Source organism: Giraffa tippelskirchi, chromosome 10 (genome assembly GCF_054371585.1).
Source record: "Giraffa tippelskirchi isolate mGirTip1 chromosome 10, T2T-mGirTip1v1.2.pri, whole genome shotgun sequence".
NCBI lineage: Eukaryota > Metazoa > Chordata > Mammalia > Artiodactyla > Giraffidae > Giraffa > Giraffa tippelskirchi.
In genome coordinates this window covers 125,143,561-125,171,173 of record NC_137284.1, presented here as the reverse complement: position 1 = coordinate 125,171,173, position 27,613 = coordinate 125,143,561, and the positions used below count along the sequence as shown (strand labels likewise).

Genomic DNA, 27,613 nt, shown 5'->3' with positions numbered 1-27,613 from the left:
TTTAGGCCAGTAGATTTTGGATTCTTTTGCTTAGTGAGAAAGGACCTGTGATTTTTACTTTTGTACTCTTTTCTCTAATCAATGAAAAATTTGTACAAAAAAGGATGATTTTTAAATTATATAGAAAGTTAAGAATGGCTCAAGTTAAATATAACTTCACATAAAGTAATTCCTCTGAACTGGATATTTAGACTTGAGATGCACATTGAAGATATTTTGGAGGTATTAAAATAATATATCTAGATTACCTATAATACCAAATTTCTGTTTGTTCTTTGAATCTTCTGACTCATTAAGTCAATAATATCCATTACTTTTGGGGGAAGAGATTGACCCGGCTGAAAGCAAGAGAGTCGTCATTTGCCTTTGGACTTTCAAATAGAATTGATCATGTCTATAGTAAGACGATAGTCTTGAAGTAAGTACCTTTTGTTTGAAAAGGCATTCTTTTTTGAGAAAGAAAAAAAAAAGGGATGTATGTTATGATTTTCTTATAAATCAGAATCTGGAGTGGATATCATGGAACAGAGCACGGGTCAGAACAGAACACAGCTCAGAACATATGGGAAGTTCCCACAACATAGTTGGGGGTAGGGGGAAGCAAATCTACCAGAACTGGAGAGAGTCGCTGAAAGTGAATAAGGTTGAGAAAGCTGACAGAATACCTTCCCTTCTGCATCCTACCCCCTTCAGGTGAGATCTTGAAAATGGGAGGGAGAAGTGAAATATTAATAGATTTGTTTGAATTGAAGAACGTTGAAAGTTGGTGCTCCCAGTTACTTGGGAAAACCCTGGGAGGTTACAGGATCTCTGTCATAGCAAAATGTGCAACATGATGTTGGAATGGTCGAGGATCAATGGCTGATAGGAAGGGCTGAAGGTGTGTAGGCTGGGGTCCTGCATACTGCTTAGTGCAGCAGAGAGAACAACTGAAGGCTTCTTCATCCCTGTTCCCTCTCCACTATCCCACTTCCAGGAGGATCAGTGGACCAAAACGGAGAATGCAGAATGTGGAGACCACACCACCAGGCACGATGGCAAACTCCATGGTCATCAACAGTGGGTGCCAAACTGATACCATAAAATGGTTGGCTAGAGAAATCAGTGCCAATAGCAGAGGATTCCCTGTGGACTAGGCAGAATGCAGGACATCTCAACAGAAGCCAGAAAGAACTGGTTGCTCCTCTTCACACAGACAATACCATCTTGGGAAGAAGGAAGAGGAAAAAGAAAATTTTTCTTTTGCCAAGTTATGAAAAGAAAAAACTTTTATTTCTTTTGCCATCAGTAAAAATGAGGCTTATAAAGAAAATATAATCAGTGATAGAAAGTAAAGTGAGTTGAAGAATGTAAATTTCATCCCTACTACAGAAAGTATTAATTAAAATAATCATTCTGTGTTCTAAAGTACATGAAAAGTTGGGTTTTCCAACTAGAAATGGGGCAGTATATACACAGTTTGTTCAGCTTCAGTGTGGACCACATGCCCCTAGAGTTCTAGTGTCTGGAGATTTTTAACTTAATTGCTCACCTGACTTCAATTTCTCTCCTTTAAATCCTATCCTGCATATTTCTGCCCACATAATCATCTGCCTGTAGTCTGCCTCTTTTGTCGACTGTTTCCCTAATTCAAGAACCTCAATGATATATTTGTTTATGCCTCGAAGTACTGTGATTCACTCTAAAGGTTTATTTGTTTCTTGCTTTCTTGCTATATTTCATTCCTTTTGAACAGTTCTAATTATAGCATAGCAAGTTGGGAGTAGTTCTGTAACTTTTAGCTGCAGAAGTTGACTATTTGGAATCAGTTTTCTTCCTGTGCCTTTATTGGTATTCGAAATATAGTATGTATTTTTTGGCATGAAGATACAATTGTTTTAATAAAGAATCAAGCTGACCAAAGCAGGAAGTATATATAATCCTTCAAACACTACTGCTAAGCAATCGAATTCAGTGACCACACTGAAACTTGAGAAAAGCATGCTTACAATTTAGCTTTGTGGTATATTGAACTCTTGTATATCAATTTGCCTGTTTCATGGGATTTGTAAGCTGAAAGTCCTTGATGCTAACTTACTACAAACAAGACAAAATATTCTTAACAGAGTGTGTTAACCATATGCAGGATTCATATGATGATGTTTTTCATTTTCTTTATAAAATATATCTTAGAACCACTAGTGATTTTTGTTCAGAAGTTTAAATCACAAAAATGAAGTGATATCATGGTGGACCATAGGATCCATCATCTCTAAGGGTTTAAATATCAAATTCAGCTAACATAAACTGAATTCCTACTATATCACAAATAGCGTAAGTTCAATACTTTTGTATTATGTCATGCATTTATTTAATCAACATCCAGTTTTTTTTTCCACCATGGGTTACATGTGCTAGGTACACATGATGAGATGGAAGGCATAGTTTAGCAATTCAAGCAGGGTAGAGTGTAGTCAGTGAATTGGACCAATAAACAGGTAACTGTTAGGATAAAGATTTGTATAGGTTGTTCTTGGACACTAGAGAAGGAGCTGATTTAACTTGGAAGTGGTCAGGGAAGGGTTTCTTGAGAGTTAGTCTCTATTATCCAAATAGACAAAGAAGGCATTCAAAACAAAGGGGAAGGGTGAATGTAACACCATTACAGAACCTCAAAGACTTTGATGTGACCAGAACATAAGACTCACGTTGAGAAAGTGGTGAGATACAAGTATTGAAAAGTAGGGTGGCAGCCAGATTGTAAGCTATCTGATTTTAACCTCACAAGAACTCTGTTGGGTGGGTGGTGTCATGCCTGTTTTATAGATGAGGAAACAGACTTGGGAAGCTTAAACATCTTGCTTATGGCCACACAGTAAGCAACAGAGTTGGATCTCCTGACTGAAAATCCAGTGTTTTTCTCACTACTGCCGTGGAGGAGTTATTGGACTTGTTTCTTAATGGCCACTTTTGTTTTAATAATACAATTAGTTATAAAATATGATCAGTCAGAAAATGTGAGCAGGTATTGAATTGAGGCTTCCCTGGTAGTTCAGCTAGTAAAGAATCCACCTGCAACACAGGAGACCTAGTTCGATTCATGGGTCAGGAAGATCCCTTGGAGAAGGGATAGGCTACCCACTCCAGTACTCTTGGGCTTCCCTGGTGGCTCAGACCAGACAGTAAAGAATCTGCCTACAATGTGGGGGACATGGGTCAGGAAGATACCCTGGAGGATGACATGGCATCCACTCCAGTATTCTTGCCTGGAGAATCCCCATGAACAGAGGAGCCTGGTGGGCTAAGGTCATGCCAGGGATCACAAAGAGATGGACACGACTGAGCGACTAAGCACACACAAGTATTGAATTAGAATTGCGTTGTAGTTGTGAACAATGTTATTTAGGTAACTACTCAAAAATGTTTTAATAATAGTAGTAGTTCTTGCTCTTATAACAGGTGGGAAGTCCCTGTCCACCTCTATATCTATGTGCTTACACTTTGTATTGAACATGAGATATTTTATTTATTTATTTGAACATTAGATATTTTAAAAATGTGTTTCTACCACATGTATGGAACAGTATTTAGTTTAGTCTTTCTGAATGCCCGCTTATACAGAAGCCTGGGAGGAGAGACCAAATAGCTGAGGGAACAGGCCTAAGGAGTGGGTCAGACTGGAAGGGTGGCCTCATGTGGATTTTTATGTGAGATTGGTCAAAATCATTGCTTAATTTGTGCAGGAATAAGGATGCAACACTACTGGATGATTTAATGTCTTAGAGTAACTTTACAACAGCAGAAGCATAAAAGAATTTATTTTAGAACTCTTAAAACAAAACAAAATTTAGCCATGTCTTATGTTCCTTTGGGAACCACAGATGGAAAAAATGTCTTTTTTAAAGAAAAATTGGTTAACCGAGGGCTTGCTCTCCTTAGGAGAGGTCCGTGTTAGACTTTAGCTAGGTGTATGGGTGTATGTAATTTATCTGGAATGGAGGAAGGGAACCTGTAGGATTCCCTATATTGTTTTCTATTTTTTAAAAATTTGTTGGCTGTGCCATGTGACTTGTCGAATCTTGGTTCCCTGATCAGGGATGGAACCCAGACCATTGGCTGTGAAAGTATGGACCCCTAACCATTGGACTACCAGGGAATCCCCTCCTCATATTCTTAAAGAGATCCAATAAAGCATGAAAAAAATAAGAAATATTTTAAGTGTGGCACCACAAACTGAATGTGAGAGTGTGTGTATATGTTTATATGTGTTTGTGGGTGGCCTCAGATTACTTTTAATCTGTAGTGTTGAATTCTTCAAAGTTCATCTTAAGTAAGCATGCAAGAGGTTTTAAAAGACATTTGATATTAACATTTGACAATTTTTTTTAATGTTAAGGTAACATACTGATTCTATCACATCATCCAAACAATAGTAGCAGCATTAAGTTCCAGAACAGTAAAGCTTTCAGAACTACAATGTTTAATGTGTGAATTTTAAACACAGTATTTTAATTATGATGAAATTGAATAAATACTACATCATTAGTCTCTCTGCTCATGTAAATGAGAAAACTGTGGTCTTTAAGTGCAGTTTGGTTGATTAAGGTTAACAATTTCTGATTTTTTAAATTCGTGATAGGCTACTAAGCGTCCTGATAAACCCTTCCTTCCACGCCAAAAATGTTTTTTGGTAATTCAAAATAGAATGTGAGTTACTAAATAACTGTAGGTGCTGAAGTAATATAGTTTATTAGTTAGGAAATGCAAGGAGCATCATTATGAAGTCTGTATTAAATGAAGAGCCAGAGTGTAGAAAGGTGATTCGACCATAAAAAACTGATTAATGTTACATTGAACAATAAAATTCAAATCTGGGAATCATGCTTGCATAATCTAAAAATTTTCTACATCCTCAATTGTTCTTTTAAGTATTTATTCTTTTTAAAGAGTGTCTCTGAAGCTTCTTTCACTTTGCACAAATTATTGGCCTCAAAATGTAAATTTAATAGTATTGCATATAATCTAAGTAATAAGTTTTTTAGAACAGTAATTAAATATCAGTACTCATCTTTGAAAACTTGTCTATGAAAGCTACAAAAAAATATAAAAATAAAAAATCCAGAATTTTATCCTCTCTGAGATAGCTTGATTGATTTTTATGCATTTAGAAAATATTCTTTGATATATTTTGTACTCTTTTAAAAATCTGTTTTGAAATTTAGCTGAAGAATCACTTCTACTGTTGAGGGTAAGAAAATTCTATGATTCTATGTTTAATCTCTTTAGAAAGAGTTCTTGTAACTTTGTTGTTGTTGTTGTTCAGTCACTAAGTCATGTCTGACTCTTTGTGACCCCACGGACTGAGCACACCAGGCTCCTTTGTCCTTCACTATCTCCCAGAGTTTGCTCAAACTCATGTCTGTTGAATTGATGAGGCTTTCTAATCATCTAATCCTCTGCTGCCCCTTTCTCCTTTTGCCTTCAATCTTTCCCAGCATCAAGGGGCTTTTTAATGAGTTGACTCTTCACATCAGGTGGCCAGTGTACTGGAGCTTTAGCTTCAGCATCAGTCCTTCCAATGAATATTCAGGGTTGATTTCCTTTAGGATTGACTGGTTTGATCTCCTTGCAGTCCAAAGGACTCTCCAGAGTGTTCTCCAACACCACAATTTGAAAGCATCAATTCTTTGGTGCTCAGTCTTCTTTATGATCCAATTCTCACATCAGTACGTGACTGCTGTAAAAACCATGTGCTGTGCTTAGTCTCTCAGTCATGTTCAACTCTTTGTGACACTATGGACTGTAGCCTGCCAGGCTCCCTTGGGATTGTCCAGGAAAAACTGTAGCTTTGACTATACAGACCTTTGTCAAAGTGAAGTTTTTGCTTTTAAATATGCTCTGTAGATTTGTCATAGCTTTCCTTCCAAGGGATTCCCTCATAGCTCAGTTGGTAAAGAATCCACCTGCAGTGCAGGAGGTGCTGGTTCGATTCCTGGGTCGGGAAGATTCGCTGGAGAAGGGATAGGCTACCCAATCCAGTATTCTTGGGCTTCCCTTGTGGCTCAGCTGGTAAAGAATCTGCCTGCAATGCGGGAGACCTGGGTTCGATCCCTGAGGTGGGAAGATCCCCTGGAGAAGGGAAAGGCTACCCACTCCAGTATTCTGGCCTGGAGAATTCGATGAACTATACAGTCCAGTTCAGTTCAGTTCAGTCGCTCAGTCATGTCCGACTCTTTGCGACCCCATGAATCGCAGCACGCCAGGCCTCCCTGTCCATCACCAACTCCCTGAGTCCACCCAAACCCATGTCCATCAAGTCGGCGATGCCATCCAGCTGCCTAATCCTCTGTCATCCCCTTCTCCTCCTGCCCTCAATCTTTCCCAGCATCAGGGTCTTTTCCAATGAGTCCTCTCTTCGCATCAGGTGGCCAAAGTATTGGAGTTTCAGCTTCAACATCAGTCCTTCCAATGAACACCCAGGACTGATCTCCTTTAGGATGGACTGGTTGGATCTCCTTGCAGTCCAAGGGACTCTCAAGAGTCTTCTCCAACACCACAGTTCAAAAGCATCAATTCTTCGGCGCTCAGCTTTCTTCACAGTCCAACTCTCACATCCACACATGACCACTGGAAAAACCATAGCCTTGACTAGATGGACCTTTGTTGGCAAAGTAATGTCTCTGCTTTTTAATATGCTATCTAGATTGGTCATAACTTTCCTTCCAAGAAGTAAGCGTCTTTTAATTTCATGGCTGAAGTCACCATCTGCAGTGATTCTGGAGTCCAGAAAAATAAAGTCAGCCACTGTTTCCACTGTTTCTCCATCTATCTGCCATGAAGTGATGGGGCCGGATGCCATGATCTTAGTTTTCTGAATGTTGAGCTTTAAGCCAACTTTTTCACTCTCCTCTTTCACTTTCATCAAGAGCCTCTTTAGTTCTTCTTCACTTTCGGCTATAAGGGTGGTGTCATCTGCATATCTGAGGTTATTGATATTTCTCCCAGCAATCTTGATTCCAGTTTGTGCTTTCTCCAGCCCAGCGTTTCTCATGATGTACTCTGCATATAAGTTAAATAAGCAGGGTGACAATATAGAGCCTTGACGTACTCCTTTTCCTATTTGGAACCAGTCTGTTGTTCCATGTCCAGTTCTAACTATTGCTTCCTGAACTGCATACAGTCAAGGAAGCAGGTCAAGAGGCAGGTCAGGTGGTCTGGTGTCAGAGAAGGTACTAACTACGAGGAAGAAGAAGTTTCAAATCTAGGAAAATGAGTATAACAAATTGAGTAAGAGCTTGAACATGACAGAAATGGGAAAAACCTATAAGAAAGGGTACCTCATGCTCTGAGACTGCCAGGAAGAAGTGGAAGAGGAGCGTGGTGGATTAAAGGTGAAGTTTCAGGATATAAAATTAACACACGGAAATCCCTGCATTCCTATACACTAACAATGAGAAAACAGAAAGAGAAATTAAGGAAACAATTCCTTTCACCATTGCAATGAAAAGAATAAAATACTTAGGAATATATCTACCTGAAGAAACAAAAGACCTATACATAGAAAACTATAAAACACTGGTGAAAGAAATCAAAGAGGACACAAATAGATGGAGAAATATACTGTGTTCATGGATCAGAAGAATCAATGTAGTGAAAATGAGTATACTACCCACAGCAACCTATAGATTCAATGCAATCCCTATCAAGCTACCAACGGTATTCTTCAGAGAACTAGAACAAATAATTTCACAATTTGTATGGAAATACAAAAAACCTCGAATAGCCAAAGCAATCCTGAGAAAGAAGAATGGAACTGGAGGAATCAACGTGCCTGACTTCAGGCTTTACTACAAAGCCACAGTCATCAAGACCGTATGGTACTAGCCTAAGGACAGAAATATAGATCAATGGAACAAAATAGAAAGCCCAGAGATAAATCCATGCACCTGTGGACACCTTTTCTTTGACAAAGGAGGCAAGAATATACAATGGAGAAAAGACAATCTCTTTAACAAGTGGTGCTGAGAAAACTGGTCAACCACTTGTAAAAGAGTGAAACCAGAACACTTTCTAACACCATAGACAAAAATAAACTCAAAATGGATTAAAGATCCAAAGGTAAGACCAGAAACCACAAACCTCCTAGAGGAAAACATAGGCAAAGCACTCTCCGACATAAACCACAGCAAGATCCTCTATGACTCACCTCCCAGAATATTGGAAATAAAAGCAAAAATAAACAAATGGGACCTAATTAAAATTAAAAGCTTTTGCACAACAAAGGAAACTATAAGCAAGGTGAAAAGACAGCCTTCAGAATGGGAGAAAATAATAGCAAACGAAGCAACAGACAAAGAATTAATCTCAAAAATATACAAGCAACTCCTGTAGCTCAATTCCAGAAAAATAAACGACCCAATCAAAAAGTGGGCCAAAGAACTAAACAGACACTTCTCCAAAGAAGACATATAGATGGCTAACAAACATGAAAAGATGCTCAACATCACTCATTATCAGAGAAATGCAAATCAAAACCACAATGAGGTACCATTTCACACCCATCAAAATGGCTGCTATCCAAAAGTCTACAAGCAATAAATGCTGGAGAGGGTGTGGAGAAAAGGAAACCCTCTTACACTGTTAGTGGGAATGCAAACTAGTACAGAGTCTATGGAGAACAGTGTGGAGATTCCTCAAAAAACTGGAAATAGAACTGCCATATGACCCAGCAATCCCACTGCTGGGCATACACACTGAGGAAACCAGAATTGAAAGAGACATGTGTACCCCAATGTTCATTGCAGCACTGTTTATAATAGCCAGGACATGGAAGCAGCCTAGATGTCCCTCAGCAGATGAATGGATAAGGAAGCTGTGGTACATATACAGAATGAAATATTACTCAGCCATTAAAAAGAATACATTCAAATCATTTCTAATGAGGTGGATGAAACTGGAGCCTATTATACTGAGTGAAGTAAGCCAGAAAGAAAAACACCAATACAGTATACTAACACATATATATGGTATTTCAGTTCAGTTCAGTTCAGTCGCTCAGTCGTGTCCGACTCTTTGCTACCCCATGAATCGCAGCATGCCAGGCCTCCCTGTCCATCACCAACTCACGGAGTTTACCCAAACCCATGTCCATCGAGTCGGTGATGCCATCTAACCATTTCATCCTCTGTCGTCCCCTTCCCCTCCTGCCCCCAATGCTTTCTAGCATTAGGGTCTTTTCCAATGAGTCAACTCTTTGCATGAGGTGGCCAAAGTATTGGAGTTGCAGCTTCAACATCAGTCCTTCCAATGAACACCCAGGACTGATCTCCTTTAGGATGGACTGGTTGGATCTCCTTGCAGTCCAGTTAATCAGTAAAGATAATCCTGTATGCGAGACATCAAAAGGAGACACAGATAAATAGAACAGTATTATGGACTCTGTGGGAGAGGGCGAGGGTGGGATGATATGGGAGGATGGCACTGAAGCATGTAAATTATCATATGTGAAACGAATCGCCACTCCAGGTTCGATGCATGATACAGGGTGCTCGGGGCTGGTGCACCGGGATGACCCGGAGGGATGGGATGGGGAGGGAGGTGGGAGGGGGGTTCTGGAAGGGAAACACATGTACACCCATGGTGGATTTGTGTCAATGTATGGCAAAACAAATACAATGTTGTAAAGTTAAAAATAGAGAAATAAACTAATTTAAAACAAAAAAATAAATATAAATTTTTTTTTTAAAAAACGTGAAGCGACAGAAAGTAGAGGGGATTCCTGCTTTGTTCATTTTCTCAATTAAGTAGTAGGCAAAATTATTTGTGAATGATCAGTGGAGAAGCAAGGCAATCATGAGGGATGTGAGGATGGGAAGTTTTGGAATGGCTTGTCTTAGAATTGGATGTGAGCTCACCAACTAAGGCTAGGCAAGTAGTTAGCTGTGTGATACTGAGATCGATTACTTTCATAAGCATTTCCTGAAGGCATGCTACATGTTACGTATTTGGTTAGGCTCTGGGGATACAGATATGAAAGACCTTGTCCTGGTCCCCTGGGCCAGGAAGATCCCCTGGAGAAGGAAATGGCAACACATATCAGTATTCTTGCCTGGAAAATCCCATGGACAGGGGAGCCTGGTGGGCTGTAGTCCATGGGGTCGCAGAGTCAGACATGACTTAGTCACTGAGCACACAAATTACTAGTTACCATGTGGATGCTGCTCTGGAATCTGAGAATAGAGACATTTTTCTCAGCCTGGCGAGAAGAGAGAATTTGATAATTTTCTTAAAGGAGAGATTCTTAGACCCTTTTATGTACCTGGTTAGCTTTACTATCATCAACACAATGGACATGAGTTTGAGCAAGCTCCAGGAGATAGTGAAGGACAGGAAAGCCTGGCATGCTGCAGTTCTTGGGGTCACAAAGAGTCGGACATGACTTAGCAACTGAACAAACTTTACTTTATGCATTTAAGATGATACAGTTTTCAAGTAAATTGAAGTCAGAAGATTCTAAAAAGTTAAGTTGTTCACTAAATGATATCTGACAGAACAATATAAAATAAACCAGAAAATCTTTTTTAAAAAAAAAGCATTCATACTCTTTCAGTTGTTAGTGACCAAAACCCAATTTAAAGTAAAGACAAACAAAAAAAATGAAGCTATAGATTCATACCATTGCTAATATTTGGAAGTCACTTCTGGTTTCAAGAATGGCTGCATTAAGGGGTTCAGGTAATATCATCAGGGTCTTTGTTTTTCTACATTTTTGAGAAAGGAGCCTCCTTTTAAAATTTTTAATATTTCAGCCTCACCCTGCTGCATGTGGGATCTTAGTTCCCCAGCCAGGGATTGAACCCACACCCCCTGCAGTGGAAGGTGAAGTCTTAACCACTGGACCACTGGGGAAGTCTGAGGAAGGAACTTGTTTACTCCAGCAGTTTATTATCACACCACCTATAAGCCTGTATTCCCTTTGAGAATAAAAATTTTCTTTTGCCAAAGTAGTGTGGCAGACTCTTGAGCCCCAGGTGCAGGAGAGCTACATTCCCTATCAAATCTGGCCACTGAATATGATGAGAAATATTTGCCTTATCATTATAAAACAAAACATCCTATTCTTTATATTTTTATTAAAATTTGGGATAAAACTATAAAGCCTATAATGCTTATCAGCTGAGTACTTTTAAGGCTTTAATTAATAAATTAATTATGAAAGCTTTACCTTTATTAAACCAAGTAGTCACCAATTATTTTATTATAATTCTGAATACACATCATGTGCAACTCTGGTGTTTAGAATGAGTAAACAATAGAAAACAAATGTACATTAAATCTTAGATGTGGATGTAGCCTAAATTTATGTGTTTGAGAAGTAATTTTTGTGGTTATACAGCTCTGAACAGATAAAGCATTATAAATCCTTCATTATGGGTTCTCCTTAACATTTAAATGTACTGGCCTCTTAACAGATTTTGAAGATTTTGAATTTAGTACAATCCATAGGACCATTAAACACTTTTTATAATAATATTTAATATAAATAGGAAACTATTAGATAGTGCAAATTTAATATTTCTAAAGAGACTTTTTAAAAAGTCAAAACACAGTAGCATAAGGGTAGTTTTAGACTAACTCCATTATGAGCAAGGAAATTTCTATTTGGGGAAGTTTAGAAAATAATTTATATACTTTATGGGACTAATCATTATGAGTCATTTAATGTGGCCTATTGCATATATTTGAATTTCTTTTTTTCTGTTGTTAGACTAATGACTGAGAATACCTACAAAACATATCGTTTCCTTTACTTTATTTAACTTTACAACCTTAATGGCATTCATCTGTAGGCAGTCAATTTAATTTTATTATTGATGTTGCTCTTATATTAAGTCAAGTAAGAAAATACCTCCATGGTGAAGCATATCATGTCGTATTTTGGTAGTTCAAATTTATTACTATGATTAATGGCAGTGATAACTATTATTATTTTTGCATCATTAAGCATTGACATTTTTGACATAGGAAATCATCACCACAGTCAAGGTAATGAACATATTCATCCATTTAGTATTAATTTTTAATGCCTGGATTTTGAAACTGTGTTTGAAAACAGTTTGAAGGATGAAAGTATTAGGGTTATTACCGATTACCAGATAAATGGTCTGGTATGAAAGATATAAAACAATATAAAAAGTTTAAAGTTTGTGCATAGCCTACTATAGAAAATGAAGGCTTATGACTCGATGTTCACCATCAAAATATTCTTTCCACCCTCTTAAAATAACCAGATAAGGTTACAGTTATGGTCACCAAGTTTTTTTGTTTGCTCCCCCCCCCACCCCTTTCTTTCTTTTTTTAACAGTAGGACATTCTGCCCTTTAAGTGTCTAGTCAGAGTTTGATGCTTTGTAAAACAGAATAAGAACCATTGTTATATAAGCACCACATGTAGGCAAGGTATATTTGGCTTTAGTTCAGAATTTTAAAGATTAGAATACAAAAGCTAATAACCTGGGGAATGTTTTCGAGAAAGACTTCTCAACAAAAACCGAAACAAAGATTAAGTTCTGGGTGCTGAGGACACAAAGGAATGATAAGAAGTAAGCATTCAAATTTCACCGGGGACATTTTCTTGAGCAAAGACTGTCTCTGTATAGTGGGTATGCAGATGAAGAAAGATTGATTGAGATGCTTTGGTGCTGTCCAAGGACAGGAGCAAGACACACAGATAAAAGACGGCTCTCCTTTAGAAGGCTCCAAAGTGAAGTTCAGACTAACTTCTCCCAAGGCATTGAGATGATTCTGTTTATTTATTTTCAACTTCCTCACTCAAGAAGATAAAACAGCAAGTAGGACAATCTGGGCAAAGAAGAATATGTGTTAGAATAGTAAAATACGTCTGAGAAGAGGTAACAACACAAAATATAAAATGCTGTGTAGTCTAGCACATTCAGAAATGACCTCCAGTTTCATTCTGAGATTTCTAGCAGGCAGCAAAAAGAAGGAAACTAAATCCCTTATATAAGTATTAGGATTTTCATAATATTAAAATAAACAATTGTTCTAGAGAAGCAAAATTCTACTAAAGAGACACGTTTCTCTTGTTAATGCTTATAGCGTTGGGGAAATGGTGGTTTCTTTCATTTTGCCTCAAATGTTGTATAGAATCTTCTGATTTCCAAAATACTAAGGGAAAGTTGGGCATATAAAGTGAAATAAAAATTTTTACCAACATTACTTAATCCCTAGAAAAATGCTTCTGACATTTTGAATCATGGAGTAGATTGTTGTTTTGAGCACCAACTAAATGCCAGTAATAACTAAGGTGCTGTCAGACTTTGGAAACCAGTGATATTGAACATATTTTATGCATGCTATTTTGCAGGTTCCAAAGTACTCTCCCATTTATTATCATGTCACATTTTTACAGTGTGTCTGAAGATTACATAGTAGTATCCCTATTGACAGCAGTCTGCATCCTGGTTTGAGGCCAAGATACTTGCTTGTTAAGCTCACACAGCATTGAAGTGGTATAGCTGGAACTCAAAATAAAACCAAATCTTTCATTGTTAAAATAATGTATTTTCCCCACTAAAGCAAATAAAATTCAATTTTGCAAGGAAAACCTCTCACTTAATCATATATCATTTCTTTCTAAGACTTAATTCACGTGTTAGTAGCATACTTCCATCTATTGTTTCACCTTGATAATGTGGAATAGGTTGGGGAAAGGACAAGCATAATAAAATCACTACCACTTATCAAGTACTATACCATTGTTTCATTTGGTTATTAGTGATACAATAGTCCTATAAAGCCAGTCTCATTGTTCATATTCTGCAGATGCAGAAATTAATGGCAGAAGAAATAAAAAGTAACAGAACTGGTATGTGACAGAGTCAGAGTTCTAACAATGTCAGTTTGACTCCAAAGACCTTGTTCTTGATCATCACACTGTGTGACTTGGCAACTTTCATGATATTAATCAAGCAAGTGTTTATGATGTTCTCATACATAATTAAGTGTGAGACCACTGTTGCTCTGCCTTTATCAGGAAAGTTATAGAAAGTATAGCTATCTGCATAGGCTACTAGGTAAATACTCACCTACCCTCTAGGGAAAATTAATGTTGGCAAAAAGTAGAATTTTCTTTACTAGTTTTTGTATTTGTATATAAGAGCAGGGCTTTGGGGTTTCCCAAGATGAAGCTGCCAGCATAATGCCCATTAGGTCCTTAAAGTGAGTAGTGAAGAAATTCCCTTGCACAGCTGATCAAGGGGGACTGTTTGTAGACATCACAGTAAAATCTCTACTTTAGAATCATCACATTAGCAACTTCTTCCTAACCTTCAGTGTGGAGTTTGATGTAGTGAATGGGTGCTGTCATTTTTAGTTCAGCTGGCCAAGGGAAATCGTGGTTTTAGAAATCAGAGGATGAACCTTATCTCACTTATTTTAGATTTCAAAGCACTCATTTTTCTCTGTCACTATCCACACATACTCTCATGCTTTTAGTTCATTTCTGTGTATATATTAATATTTTATGTCTTTCTTCAGGTACTTCAGTAGGCTTTGTAGTAAGTACAAAAACGAGAAAAATAAATATGCCTCTACCTTAAAGTAGTTTGTAATCCTGCAGAGGGTGAAGAGAGAAGAGAAGCATTTCAGATGAGAAATTTTCAGGCTGTATAAGCCAAAGGCCCAAGAAAAACAACCATGAAGAGTCAATGCATTAGCAAGTAGAGAGATGCAAGTGAAAACAATGATGAGATATCAGTTTAAACTGAATAAAGTAGCAAGACTTGGCTGGATAGAGCCATGTGTTGACACAGATGTGGAATATAGAGGCCAACATGCACCTCTGTTGAGATTCCTGCCAGTGAAGCCCTTTTGGAGAATGATTTGCCATTACTTGGTCAATAAGCTTACTTAGTCCTGTGATCCTGCAATTCTGCTCTTTGGCATATATCCCGAGAAAAATTCCTTAACAGGTTCATGACGGGGAATGTATGAAGATATTCATTTCTGGTGGCCAGGGATTCAATGTTAAAAGTGTAGGTAAGGGACTTCCGTGGTGGTCCCATGGTTAAGAATCCTCCTTCCAATGCAGGGGATGTGGATTTAATTCCTTGTCAGGGAACTAAGATCCCTGCGTGTCTCAAGGAAGAGCCTGTGGGCCACGATGAAAGATCCAGCATGTCACCACTGAGACCTGATGTAGCCGAGAAAACCAAACCAAAACTGTAGGTAAAATGCAGGCAATGCACAGAAGGATCACAAAAGAGCATGGAGAAACAAAAGAAGCAGACTGACATCTATCACAGTGTTCATTTAAGTAAATTAATGTGTGTGCATAGAAATAATACATATTTCCAAGAATAATTATGAATAAAAGGATACAAATGTATATTAGAAAGTTTTCCTATGGGAGAAGGAGTCTAGGATTGAGGATTGGGAATAAAAGGGACAATAAATATAACACAAGGACTATCCACGAACCAATGATGATAATCTGTGAGAGTAAACAAGTAGAATGTTCAACTCTCTACAGTAGGAAAAATAAAAATCATGGTGTTCAAGGAAGTAAAAGTTCACAACTTGAAGAGTTCAGGAAATATTTCATGAGGAAGTGGCATTTGATCTGTATCTCAAAGGTTGGGTAAATTTGGACAGAGAACACAAAGGATGGGATGCTGGTATAGGTAGTACATACAGAGATATATGAAGAGGGCCTTCCAAAGAAAAGGATCAGGATCTGCAAATGCTTGGTAATACAGTGCCAGGGGTAAGGGTTCAGTGAGGAGAGAGGGATCCACTTCATTTGGAATACATGGTATAGATGCTGCAATACAATAATAGCTAACATTCAGTACTAAGTGTCAGGCTGTTGGCTGAGTCATTTATGTACCTTTCCTATTAATCCTCACAATAATTTTATCACACCTATAATCTACTCATAACCATCATTATCATCATCCTCTTTACAAACAGGAAACTGTGACTTAAAGAGGTAAGTAACTTTCTAGCCACACATCCTCTAAGTGCTGGTCATGATGAAAAGCCAGGTGTATTTGACTCCAAAGACTGTGCCCTTAACCTCCATGCCAGATTCCCTTTCAAGGCCATGCTCTGTATTTTTCTGTCCATGTATATGCAGAGGGGTTGGGTAGTGAAGTGGTTAAAGTAGTCAAAACTTGGCCCTGTGTTATGTATGGCTTTAATTATCCCTTACTACTGATTAGTTTGATAGCAAAAGGATATTCGAGAAGGAAGCTGCCCATTTATAAAGGCCTGCCTATATTATAAAGGCCTTTCTGCTCATGTGTCTCTCATTGAAATGATGGAGGGGCGCTGCCAACATCAAACTAAATAAGGAGAAAACATTTATAAGCACCCTTTTAACCCTGTTAGAGCTATACATTCTTAAATCCCTTCAAGTAACAAATGGGTAAGAACAAAAGGGGCAAAACTGGTCTTTCAACTACAAAGACTGAGGTTTAAGCTATAGAGAACCCCGTTTATCATACTGCCTTGATACTGTTAAACTCCAAACTTCAATGTGGTTTAAGATGGGAGAAATGGCCACATCTATAAGATAGGGTTCTGTGCCTTAGCTTATTGAACTGGAATGTAGCACATCTCATTCTGGTCAATATGGGGATAGAATTTGGTTCCTTGGAAATGAATACCCAGGCCCATGACTATGCCTGTTCCCACATTTTGGAAAGTAATATTTGCAACATGAGAAACCATTAAGTATAGAAGCCAACCAATGGAAAACAAAAGTTGAAATGTTTAGAAAGGGCTTTTAGTGATAGGCCATAAGAACTGAAGTTTCAAAAACGTCTGTTTTTTATTTATGGCTTCCTCTTTCTCGCATCTCTACCCATTTCTCAAATTCTTCAGTGGCTATTTACACATCATGACATCTGGAATGGGACTTCCAGCACCTGCTATAGGAAGCAGAGATTTTTCCTGCTAACACATGCCTTTAAATGGCAAAATTTAAATGAATATTTCTTATTTAGTTCAAAAAGAGTATGGTTTAAAATCTGGTTCTAAACAAATTTGCAGCTTAAGAAACTGTAACAGTAACATAATTTTAACAGAAGAAATAACCAAACATGAAGATCTTGATAAAGTAATAAAACAAATGAAGGACTCAACACACAGACTGAAAACAGACTCTTCATAGTTTAGACCTGGAAGACTCTACCATACATCTGTTTAACATCTTGCAGTTTGAAGAACTCTGCCTTGAAAAACCTTCTGTACCAATGACACACAGAATAAAAGGTTATGTTATGACTTTCAGATGGAAACCTGCAAAAGTTTATCTGCTGGACTAAACCATTAACTCTTACTATTTCTGATTCTAACTGTTAGAAAGATTGATTTCTCATGTGTGAATTATAATTAATGTTTTAAGTTTACATCAAAAAAGCAGAAAGAATTTTTAGCTGGAGAGAGAGAACATGCTGTGGAATGAATAGAATGTTTGAGTTGTGATGTCTAAATGGAACTAAAATCACCCCAATCGGGATTTTATAGAGTGAATTATAATAATAAGCATATATGCCTACATATTGGGTTGGGACCAAAAGCACCCTATTTGAAATGTGAGGATGTTACAAAACCTCTGTCACTGGCAACATTCATTGAAAGTTTTGTCAAGACAACACGGTTCTATTTGCTTCCAAGTATGGGTGCAGAAAAATGCCCTTACAGTAATGTGGCAAAAATCATACTGGGTAAGGAAGTAGTGTCATTTGGAATAAAGTAGTAAAAAAAAAAAAAATGTAAATCCCTTTTGTGATTGGTTTGCTACCAGAATTACATTGTGTTTGCTTGCAATTTACTTGGCTCTCAGGGGTAAAAATAAAGAGAGCAGTTCTTACATACACTGGGTTCTCCAGTGTTTAGCTGTCATGTGGATGTGTGTTTCCTTGATCTGCAGGAAGGAGATAGTTGCTTTTTCTCTAATCACAGAGGAGGCTCACTACCAGCCTCTTGTCTCCGTGTCCTCAGCATCCAGCAGACATCTCCGAAATGCTATCTGAAGCTTATTGTGCAGCAAGTGTGTGTGTGTGTGTGTGTCAGTGAGCAAAGGAGATATATCATTTTCTTCAGAGACATACACACCCTTGAACCCAGATGAAGCAAGAATCTGCTATGCAGAGGCTTGCTGCGAGGGGTTTTTCCATGTGCATTTTATTACGCTGAGGCTGACTGTGGTGACAAGTTATGCATTAAATAGCTATCTGTCTTTTGTGAAATTTCACATTCTCTTCTCTTTGTAGGGAAAGTGATGTAATACTCTATTGCTTGTATAAACAGTATCATTTCATTAGAGGGTGTCGTTTCCCCTCACATACCATGAAAGCAGCGTGCATCGCTTAGATGCATCGTGGACTTGGTTGCAGAATGATTACCTGTGCTCTTGGGGACAGTGAGGTGCATATACTGACACTGTTAGTAGCCAGAAGTTTTCACTGGGGAAATAAGTTTAGTATACTGGTATTAATTTGGTTTAGAAAATTGCTGCAGAGTGCTCAGACAAAGAAGACGTAGCGGAACACATGGTCTTCGTTATTCAATAACTATCCCTCTGCAAAGGAAACATGGTCTATTTCCCATTTGAGAAGGCTCTTACAACAAACTAGTAAATATGGAGAGAGGGCTACATATGTACTATAATTTTATGGAATTGTTCTCCTCATGCACTTATAAAGCCCTGCCCCACTTCATAGACTCACACAGCAGGTCCACATCGATGTATTCCCAGCTGGAATTAGCATAATCATTACCACATTATAAATAAGCCGGTGGAAAAATAGCCTGAGAGATTTAGATGGCTTGTTTTATAAATGAAGGCAGGTGGGGATGGAGAACCAGATAGTTTTGGAAGAAGTCCTCCTTTTTTTCCCTCTTTAGAAATAATAGGTTAGAGCTCATAAACCTCAATTAATAGCATGGAATGAGGAGGCAGAGTTGAAAGGAGTCATGACATACTCAGTATTCCTGGAGAAAAGTCAGGGAAAGGCTCACCACAGAGCCCCTCCACTGGAAGAAGTCCTCATTCGATGATGGAAATGTTGAGCCTTTCTTTTTTCTTTTCTATTGGATCACAAGTGGAAAACCTTTCTTCTGGTTTAATATAGTTCCTGTTGGTCAGGGTCTCTGGCTCTTTCCTCCTTTCTCTATTGTACTTTTTCCTGGAGTTGACTAGATGAGAAATCCGGACTTAATAGCTAATTCCATGTTTACTGCCAAGACCAGAAATAAAATATGATGTAAAATATGGCCTTACCTGAAAGCTTCAGGACATTAAATGCTGTTAGATCCAGGTTGAGTTGAAAAAAAAAAGAACCCAAGGCAAAGGAAGGAAAAGGATTTTATGAAAGTAAGAGATGGTACATGTGTCCAGGTTCTAAGAGATCAGACAACAGGATGAAAAGAGATTTAGTGTGCTGTCCTTTTTTTCTTTTTTCTTTTTTTTCTGTTGATTTTTCCAGGCAGACAGAGAATAACTAAGTAATGTGCTAGTCACTGAAGAATCATGGGTGTGTGCATTTAAACTTCTGACTCAGGAAATACCCAGAGAACTGTATTATTCTCAGGAAGATGCTGTTGGTGAATGTGGGTGAGGCAGTGCACTCTCTGTGTGTTTATTACATCTTCTGTGGCCTTGTGATTTGTTTGTAAGATGGTTGGATTTGATCAGATGGGCTTAACCATGAGGATCTATAAAAGAGATTCACATTCATATATAATAATAACTATTATATGTAATAACCATGAGGATCTATAAAAGAGACTACATTCATATATAATGTGGATCACATGAATTTGAACATCTGAGGGAGTTAATCTTTAAATAAAGTATTCAAGTGCTTCTCAGCTTTGACATGAGATTTCTATTTGGAATAAAGGTAAGGTTTTTTCTTCCTAGACTCAGATCTGAAAGACCATTGAGTCTAGTAGACCTGTGGGAAGGGAATGCACATATATCAAACTGGTATCGCTGTCTGGTCTGCTGGAAGTTCACTGAACCCTTGCACAATAACTTCAAATTTCATCAAGTCCTGAAGTGACTTAATGTTTCATCATAAATAAATTATCGTATATGGAATGTTTTATTCTTATAAATTGGCTTTTTCCATGACTAAGAAAGAGGATTGGATTAAAACAGGCCTATTTCAAAGTAATGTGCCTATTTTTCCATTATATGTTTGCAAAGCTAATAAAGTAATTGATATTGCAAAGACTTTGCCAAAAGGCAGGGCATTTCTAGGCCTTTCAATTAAACCATGATGTCCAAAAGAGCTTGCTTAATGTATTATTTATTGAGCACCAATGGAATATTCAGTATAGTCTAAGAACAAAGTTAAGCCAGTGTATTCATAGTTTGAATAAAAGCATCTAAATATTGTTTCCCATCATAATAGAATCTTAGATTTATAGAACAGAAAAGGACCCTGGAGGATTTCTGGTCTAAACAAATCATTTTATACGTGAAGAGTCAGAGGCTTAGAGAGGGGAAGTGATTGACTTAATCTAAGGAATAATAGCCCAGCTAGAATTAGAACTCAGTCCTATTGATTCTCTGAGCACCAGAAGCTTCCCTTTTCCATTGGCTTCATCCCTAGCCATCTTTCATCCTCTCATCATTTTTTGCCCACTTTCTGCAGCATGTTTTCAGCTGAATTCTTAGCCTCTGGACTTCCCCAACTCTTGTCCATCTTGCACACAACTATAAGATTAACTTCTTTAAAGATATTTTAGGATTAAGGATTCCTTCTCTGCATTATTCAGGATTCTCCAGAAAAACAGAAACGGTAGGAGATAGACAGATAAATAGGTACAAATAAACACATTAATAAAATAAGAAATTGGTTCACATGATTATGGAGGCTGAGATGTGTCCCAAGAGCTGCAGTTGGCCAGCTGGAGATCAAAGAAAGCCAATCATGTACTTCCAGCCTGAGTTTGAAGGACTGAGAATCAGGAGAGATAATGGTGTAAGTCTAGTCTGAGGGCAAGAGAAGACCAGTGTCTCAGCTCAGACTGTCAGGCAGGAAAATTTCCCACCTACTTATCCTTTTTGTTTTATTCAGGTCTCAGCTGATTGGATGAGGCTCACCCACATTTTGGAGAGCAATCTGTTTTATTCACTCTTTGGATTCAAATGTTAGTATCATCCAAAAACCTCCTCACAGACATGCTCAGATTAATGTTTGAACAAATATTTGGCCACCATGTGGTCCAGTCACATCCATACATAAGGTAAAATACCTTCCTTAAGAAGTTAAAAAGTTGTGTCTTCTTTTTTTTTTTCTTTTTAGTAGAGCACCTTATTCATTTCAAAAAACTTTCATGGGCTTAATCTTACTAGATCTCTTGGACACAGAAAGAGGAGGGAATGCTGACTTTGAATGCCAGATTGCTCCAAGGTACTAGGAAACCCCATTAGTGTTTGTTTTTCTTATTATAAAAGAAATACACTTTTACCATAAAAATCCAGATAATAAAGATAAATAAAAGGAGGAAATAAACATTTTCCTTAGCTCAGGGATCAGAGGAAACCTCTTTTATAGCTTTTTAGGCTTTGATGTATATAATTAGTTTAAAAAATATTATACATAATGCTCATTCTGATATATTATCACCTTCCATTCACATATACATATACCTATGAAAGGATTATTTAAAATGATTTCATAATACAGTTGACTCTTGAATAACAAGTTTGAACTACAAAAGTCAACATGTGTAAATTTTTTTCAATAAATATGTACTGTGGTACTACACAATCCATAGCTGGTTGAACCTGTGGATGTGGAACTCCAAGTATGGAGGGCCAATTGTAATGTTATTATATGTGGAGTTCTCACTATGGGTGGGTAGCAGCCCAACCTTGAGTTGCTTAAGGGTTCATTTTATATGTTTCACAGATGTCTGATAATTTGTTAGCTAATTCAGTCCTGGATATCAAGATTATTTCCATTTTATGCTGAGATAAAACTTTGAACATGCAGCTTTGCACATGTGAGTAGTAATTCTTTTAGAAAAAAACTCTTACAGGTGAATTTTTATTTTCTCTATCACATTAACTCTAAATTATTTTGCCTTATTTTCATCTTCTAATCCTAGTTATGATTTCTGCACCTTTGTAAAACAAATGTAATTTAGTGATCTCAGTTTTGTGTTGTATTATTTTCTTTTTCACATATGTGAATTTTAATTCTCCAAGTTATCTGTCAGCTACTTGAGGGGAAAGATTACATTTTATATTTTTGTGTATATATGTATAAACAAATATATAGTAGTTGATTTGAGTTGTTAGTAAATTTATTGTCGGTTGTTTGACTACTTTCAGTTCAATAGTTTAAAACCTAAAGAAATTATCTTGTATAGTTTCTATTAGCTTTGAAAATATGATGATCACGAGACAATTTAAAGAGTAAGTCTTCAATCTATCAGTTGACACATGTTTTTGAACACTTCCTTTGTATAGATTATTGCAATGGTTATGTTGGAAAGTGGTGTGAAACACAAGAGATACTAGTTCTGTCATGTAAACATATAGCTACAATTCAGATCATATATAATAGATGTAAAATTTGGGAGGCACTCTTGTTTGGCCTGGTATGACATTCTGTGAGGAAATTGTTCCTTTTAATTAATGACATGAATTCTGCCCTTTGTAAATATGATATTTCCTGTCTCTCTATTGTTTGGGCTTTTACTTGATACTGGCCTGTTCTAGACTTTCTGTAGACTTGATTAATGAATTGTGGAAAGAAAATATTGCATTCTAAAACCGAACTCTTTTTTGCAACAACTAAGGATGCAGCCTAATAAGACTTGGAATGATTGCTAAATTTAAATTGAGTATGAAAGTAGAGCAAGCATTAAAGAAATGCAAGCATCTGGCTGAAACTTATTTAGGAGAAAAATGTAAAGGTTATCATCGGTGTATTTCTGCCTAAAGAGTTTATAATCCAGTTGGAAATTTAGACACGCACAATTTTCTAGTAAGTCAATTTCCTATGGTGATATAATTAGACATCAGTTCAGTCACTCAGTCATGTTCGACTCTTTGCAATCCCATGGACTGCAGCATGCCAGGCTTCCCTATCCATCACCAACTCCGGGAGCTTGCTCAAACTCACGTCCATCCAGTCTGTGATGCCATCCAACCATCTCATCCTCTGTCAGAGAATTCAAAGATATAGGCAAGAACAATTATTGTGACCAAGAAAAAGACATTTAAGCAGGCCCTTGAAAGGTAGGATTTTGGTGTGTGAACTGTCTAGAGTGCATTATAACTGTGGGGATAGGATGAAGGGGCAGTATGAATATCTGAAGATACCTATTTATTCCTGGAATGTTGAAAAGTCTACTTTGGTGTAAAAAAAAAAGGATGAGGGAGGAAGAAAGTGGTAGAAGATAAAACTGGAAAAGTAGCTTGCAGCCTGATTCTGAGAAATGTTCTGGGCCATCCTGAATAACTCAGAATTCATTCTATTGGGTATTGGCAGGGAGTGAGGAGAGGATTTTAAGTAGAGGATGGCACAATTGGTTTTATCTCTTAGGATAATTACTCTGACTTTGTCACAGAGGATAGATTGCAAGAACTAGACACTTGAGGTGAGAGAACAATTGAGAGTCTTTACAAACAATCGTTTAGGATGACTACCCATAATCATAAGTTGAAAAGACAACCTACAGAATGGGAAAAATATTTGCCAACCACATATTTGGTAAGGGGAAAATCCCTTGGACAGAGGAGCCTGATGGTGTACAGTCCATAGAGTCACAAAGAGTCAGTCATGACTGAAGTGACTTAGCACACAATATCCAAAATAAAGAACTCATGCAACTCAATAGCAAAAAATAATCTAATTAAATAGGACCTGAACAGACATTTTTTCAGAGAATACATACGAATGGCTAACAAGTACATGAAAAGATGCTCAACATCACTACTCATTAGGGAAATGCAGCTTAAAACCACAATGAGATATGACTTCACACCTGTTAGAATGGCCATCCTCAAAAACACAAGAGATAACAAATGCTGGTGTGAATGTGGATAAAAAGGAATCCTTGTCCACTGCTGGTAGGATTGTAAATTGGTACAGCCACTATGAAAAACAATATGGAGTTTCCTTAAAAAATTAAAACTAGAACTACCATATGATGCGGCAGTTCCACTTATGGGAATATATACATAGGAAGCAAAAATACAAACTTAAATGGATGTATGCACTCCCATGTTCATAGAAGCATTATTTACAATAGCCAAGACATGGAGACAGCTTAAGTGTCCATTGATGGTTAAATGGATAAAGAAGTTCAGATTATCTATCTCTCTATCTATCTATTCAATTGAATGTTACTCAGCCATAGAAATAAGGAACTCCTACCATTTGTGACATGGATGGATCTTGAAGGCATTATGCTAAGTGAAGTAAGTCAGACAGAGATAAATACTATATGATCTCATTTATATGTGGAACCTAGAAAAAAACAATGATACCAAACTCAAAAAGAGATCAGATTTGCAGTTACCAGAGGCAGAGCATGGAGGGAGGGAGCATAGCTTAAAGGTACAAACTTCCAGTTATAAGACAAATAAGTACTAGAGATGTAATGTACAAGTTGATGACTATAGTTAGTATTGCTTAGTGATATATAAGAAAGTTGTGAAGAGAGTATATCCTAAGAGTTCTTGTCACAAGGAAGAATTTTTTCTTCTTACTGTACCTATATGAGATGGTGGATGTTTACTAAATCTATTGTGGCAATCATTTCACAATAGATGTAAATCAAACCGTGGTGTATACCTTAATCATGCAGTAATATATGTCTATTATTTCTCAGTAAAACTGGAAAAATTTTTTATTTACAACAGTGGCTCTATTGTCTGATGAAGAGACACTTTAATTGAATTTAAACTGTGCTGGGTTGTGTCTGTGACTTTTGGTCATCCAGTACTTTTATGGGATATCAGTGTCTTATATCTTCTCTTCTGATGTTGGTTGCATCTCTTTCTATAAGACGGGAGGATTTGTACTGTAGGTATAGCTGTGCTGTGCTTAGTCGCTCAGTCATGTCTGACTCATGCAACCCTGTAGCCTGCCAGTCTCCTCTGTCCATGGGGATTCTCCAGGCAAGAATACTGGAGTCGGTTGCCATACCCTCTGCCAGGGGATCTAGTTATAGCTAGTGATACTAAGTTTTCCTGATATGTAACAGCCTGGATTTCATCTTCTTTTCGATCACTAGTCTTTTATGAGGTTGCATTTGCTTTGGGGAGCAAACTGCTCCATTCCACCCTTTCTCTTGGATAGGAAGGCAGGAGCAGAGGCAGATCCAGTCAAGAACTGTTTCTTCCTGCCTGAATGGAGTATGGCTATTGTTGCCCTCACAGTGAGGCATTTGTTATAACAATATCCTGAGACTTACAACCAATAAAGATTCATCTGAGAACCATGTAACCTTTCCCTCTGGAGAAAACATTAAATTTGCTAAAGTGACTATTTGAACATTACAAAAAAAATACAGTTATACTAACATACTTCTCTTTGGTCCCCGATTTCATTTCACTCAGCAAGTTCTCTCCGTTAAAGAATTACTACCACTAGAGTTACAGTTCTTTTTTTTTCCCTTTCCTCGTTACCCTCATGGGCTCTTCTGCTATCCTGTCAGATGTCTAGACGTTTTGCCGGGTTCTCATACGTTTCACCTTTTTTCCTCAGGACCTATTTACTACGTGACTAGAGTTCTCCTGATCTGCCTAGAATGTCTCACTGAAGCATTCCCCTGCCTCTTGTTTTCTCTTTTACTCATTTGGCCTGTTTCCTTTTATTGCCTCTCGTGTGCTTTTTTCCTTCCATGGCAGTCTGCTCCATTCTTTCAGGCTGCAGTGTCCCATGTCTTTGCAGTGACTGGTTGCCTGAAGGCCCTCACTCTGCTGTCTCGGGCCCTCTGCCTTCAAGTGGGCATGCTATCTGGTTGATACGTACTCCTGGGACCCCTCCTGATTATCTGCTTGGGCCACTTTTGTTTTTATAGGTTACAACTTTCTTGCTCTCCCAGTCCCCACAGTTTCTGCTGAATTTTCTATTTATTTTTTTCTCTAAATACCCCTTCTCTCCAGAGGGAAAGAATTGACTTCCAGGTCAAATGCTACCAGGAATCCTATCACCTCTATAAACATATGTAACCAATACTCACATATAACTTTAAAACATATTTAAGCTCTCTCTCACAAGGTTTGTAAATAGAAAAAAATGGTTTAGTTAAATCACAAAGAAGGATACGATCTAAAACAGACAGAGAAATAAATGTATGTTGTACTAGGTCATAATAAATACTGACAATTCAGACTGAAGTATATTCATTCATTCGCTGGACATTCATGAATGGGATACTGTATGTGCTAGGTTCTGTGGATTTGAGGCAGTAGAAGACATACTTTCTATCCACAAGAAATAAAAATACAGGGATTTCCCTGGCAAAACAGTGGTTAAAACTTCATGCTTCCACTGCAGCAGGTGTGGGTTTGATCCCTGGTCCAGGAGCTAAGATCCCATATGCCATGTGGCATGGCCAAAAAAATAATAATAATAATAATAAAAGAGGTGATGGTCTACTTGGAAACACAAACATAAATATGGGCGATTACAATAGAACAGGATGAGTGCCATAATATCGGCACACACAGATAATCTTGAGAACACACAAAAGAGAGAGAATAATTATGAGCCAGCCCAGGAAGATGCTGCACTGCGGTGGTGCTCGGTTAGCCGGCCCGAGAACGACAGAAAGACTGCTATTCCGTAGGTCAGCATTGCCTCCTGGTCTGCCAGCTGTGAGAGGCCGCTTTCAGCTCAGATAAATACTTCATCAGAATCATTAAACTTGAGCTTCAGGCTCTTGGAGAGCTTTATCAAACTTTTAGAGTGCAGATTATCTAGAGGACAAAGGCGTCTTTGAGGTGCTTGAGAACTGTTCTGGAGAGTCATAGATTGGCTTTTCCCCATGTCTCAGTGACACTTTCCCTTCACAGCATGAGAGCAAAGCAGTAACATCTGTTTCTGTGTGACTGTCCTGTGAGTCCATTCAAGGGGACAGGCAGTGGTTTAGTGCAGCATGTGACTTGTAAGGAATTTCATATGGAGAGAATTCTACTGTGTGGTTCTGAAATGAGGGAAGAGAGGAAGTTGCTTTTATTACTGTGGCATATGAGGCCCCTCTGTCCTGAATTCCTCTTTCTTTTTCTAATTTGTAACCATTTCCTGACTGACGTTCAGGTTGTATGCTTTCTCATAAGTTCCTTGATACTTACATCGGTTCAAAGCCAAGGCTGCGCTAGGCGAGCCTGGAGCCTGGTCCCCACACCTGGGCTTATACTGGATTGATCACGTGGCAGGGCCTGGGTGCTGGCCTGCCAGAGCAGATGGAACAGTTCAACCCTGTGTTCATCTGGCACAATTACCAGGCATTGAAGGGTTTGTCTGGCTTGCTGCACTCATTTTCTTTGTCAGCATAACTGAGATCAAAGTCCAAGCAGGATTCATAAATGATAACCTAGAACTTTGCCCAAACACAGAGGCTACTAT

The 27,613-nt window shown here is 37.9% G+C and overlaps 1 protein-coding gene across 20 annotated transcripts in view; it reads left to right on the top strand.

The window, feature by feature from the left end:
- The window catches only part of SUGCT (succinyl-CoA:glutarate-CoA transferase), a 714,763-nt gene that overhangs the window by 360,970 nt on the left and 326,180 nt on the right, over positions 1-27,613 (top strand). For 3 of the 20 annotated variants that reach the window (XR_014067754.1, XM_081537411.1, XM_081537408.1), the window contains one exon: positions 977-1,903. The exons of the other annotated variants lie outside the window; for them this stretch is intronic. Coding sequence is in view for 2 of the 3 variants with exons in the window: in XM_081537408.1 (XP_081393534.1) it covers positions 977-1,136 (160 nt within the window). In the remaining variant the exon portion in view is untranslated. Of the gene's footprint in view, positions 1-976; positions 1,904-27,613 lie in introns of those variants that run through there. 20 annotated transcript variants of the gene reach the window in all.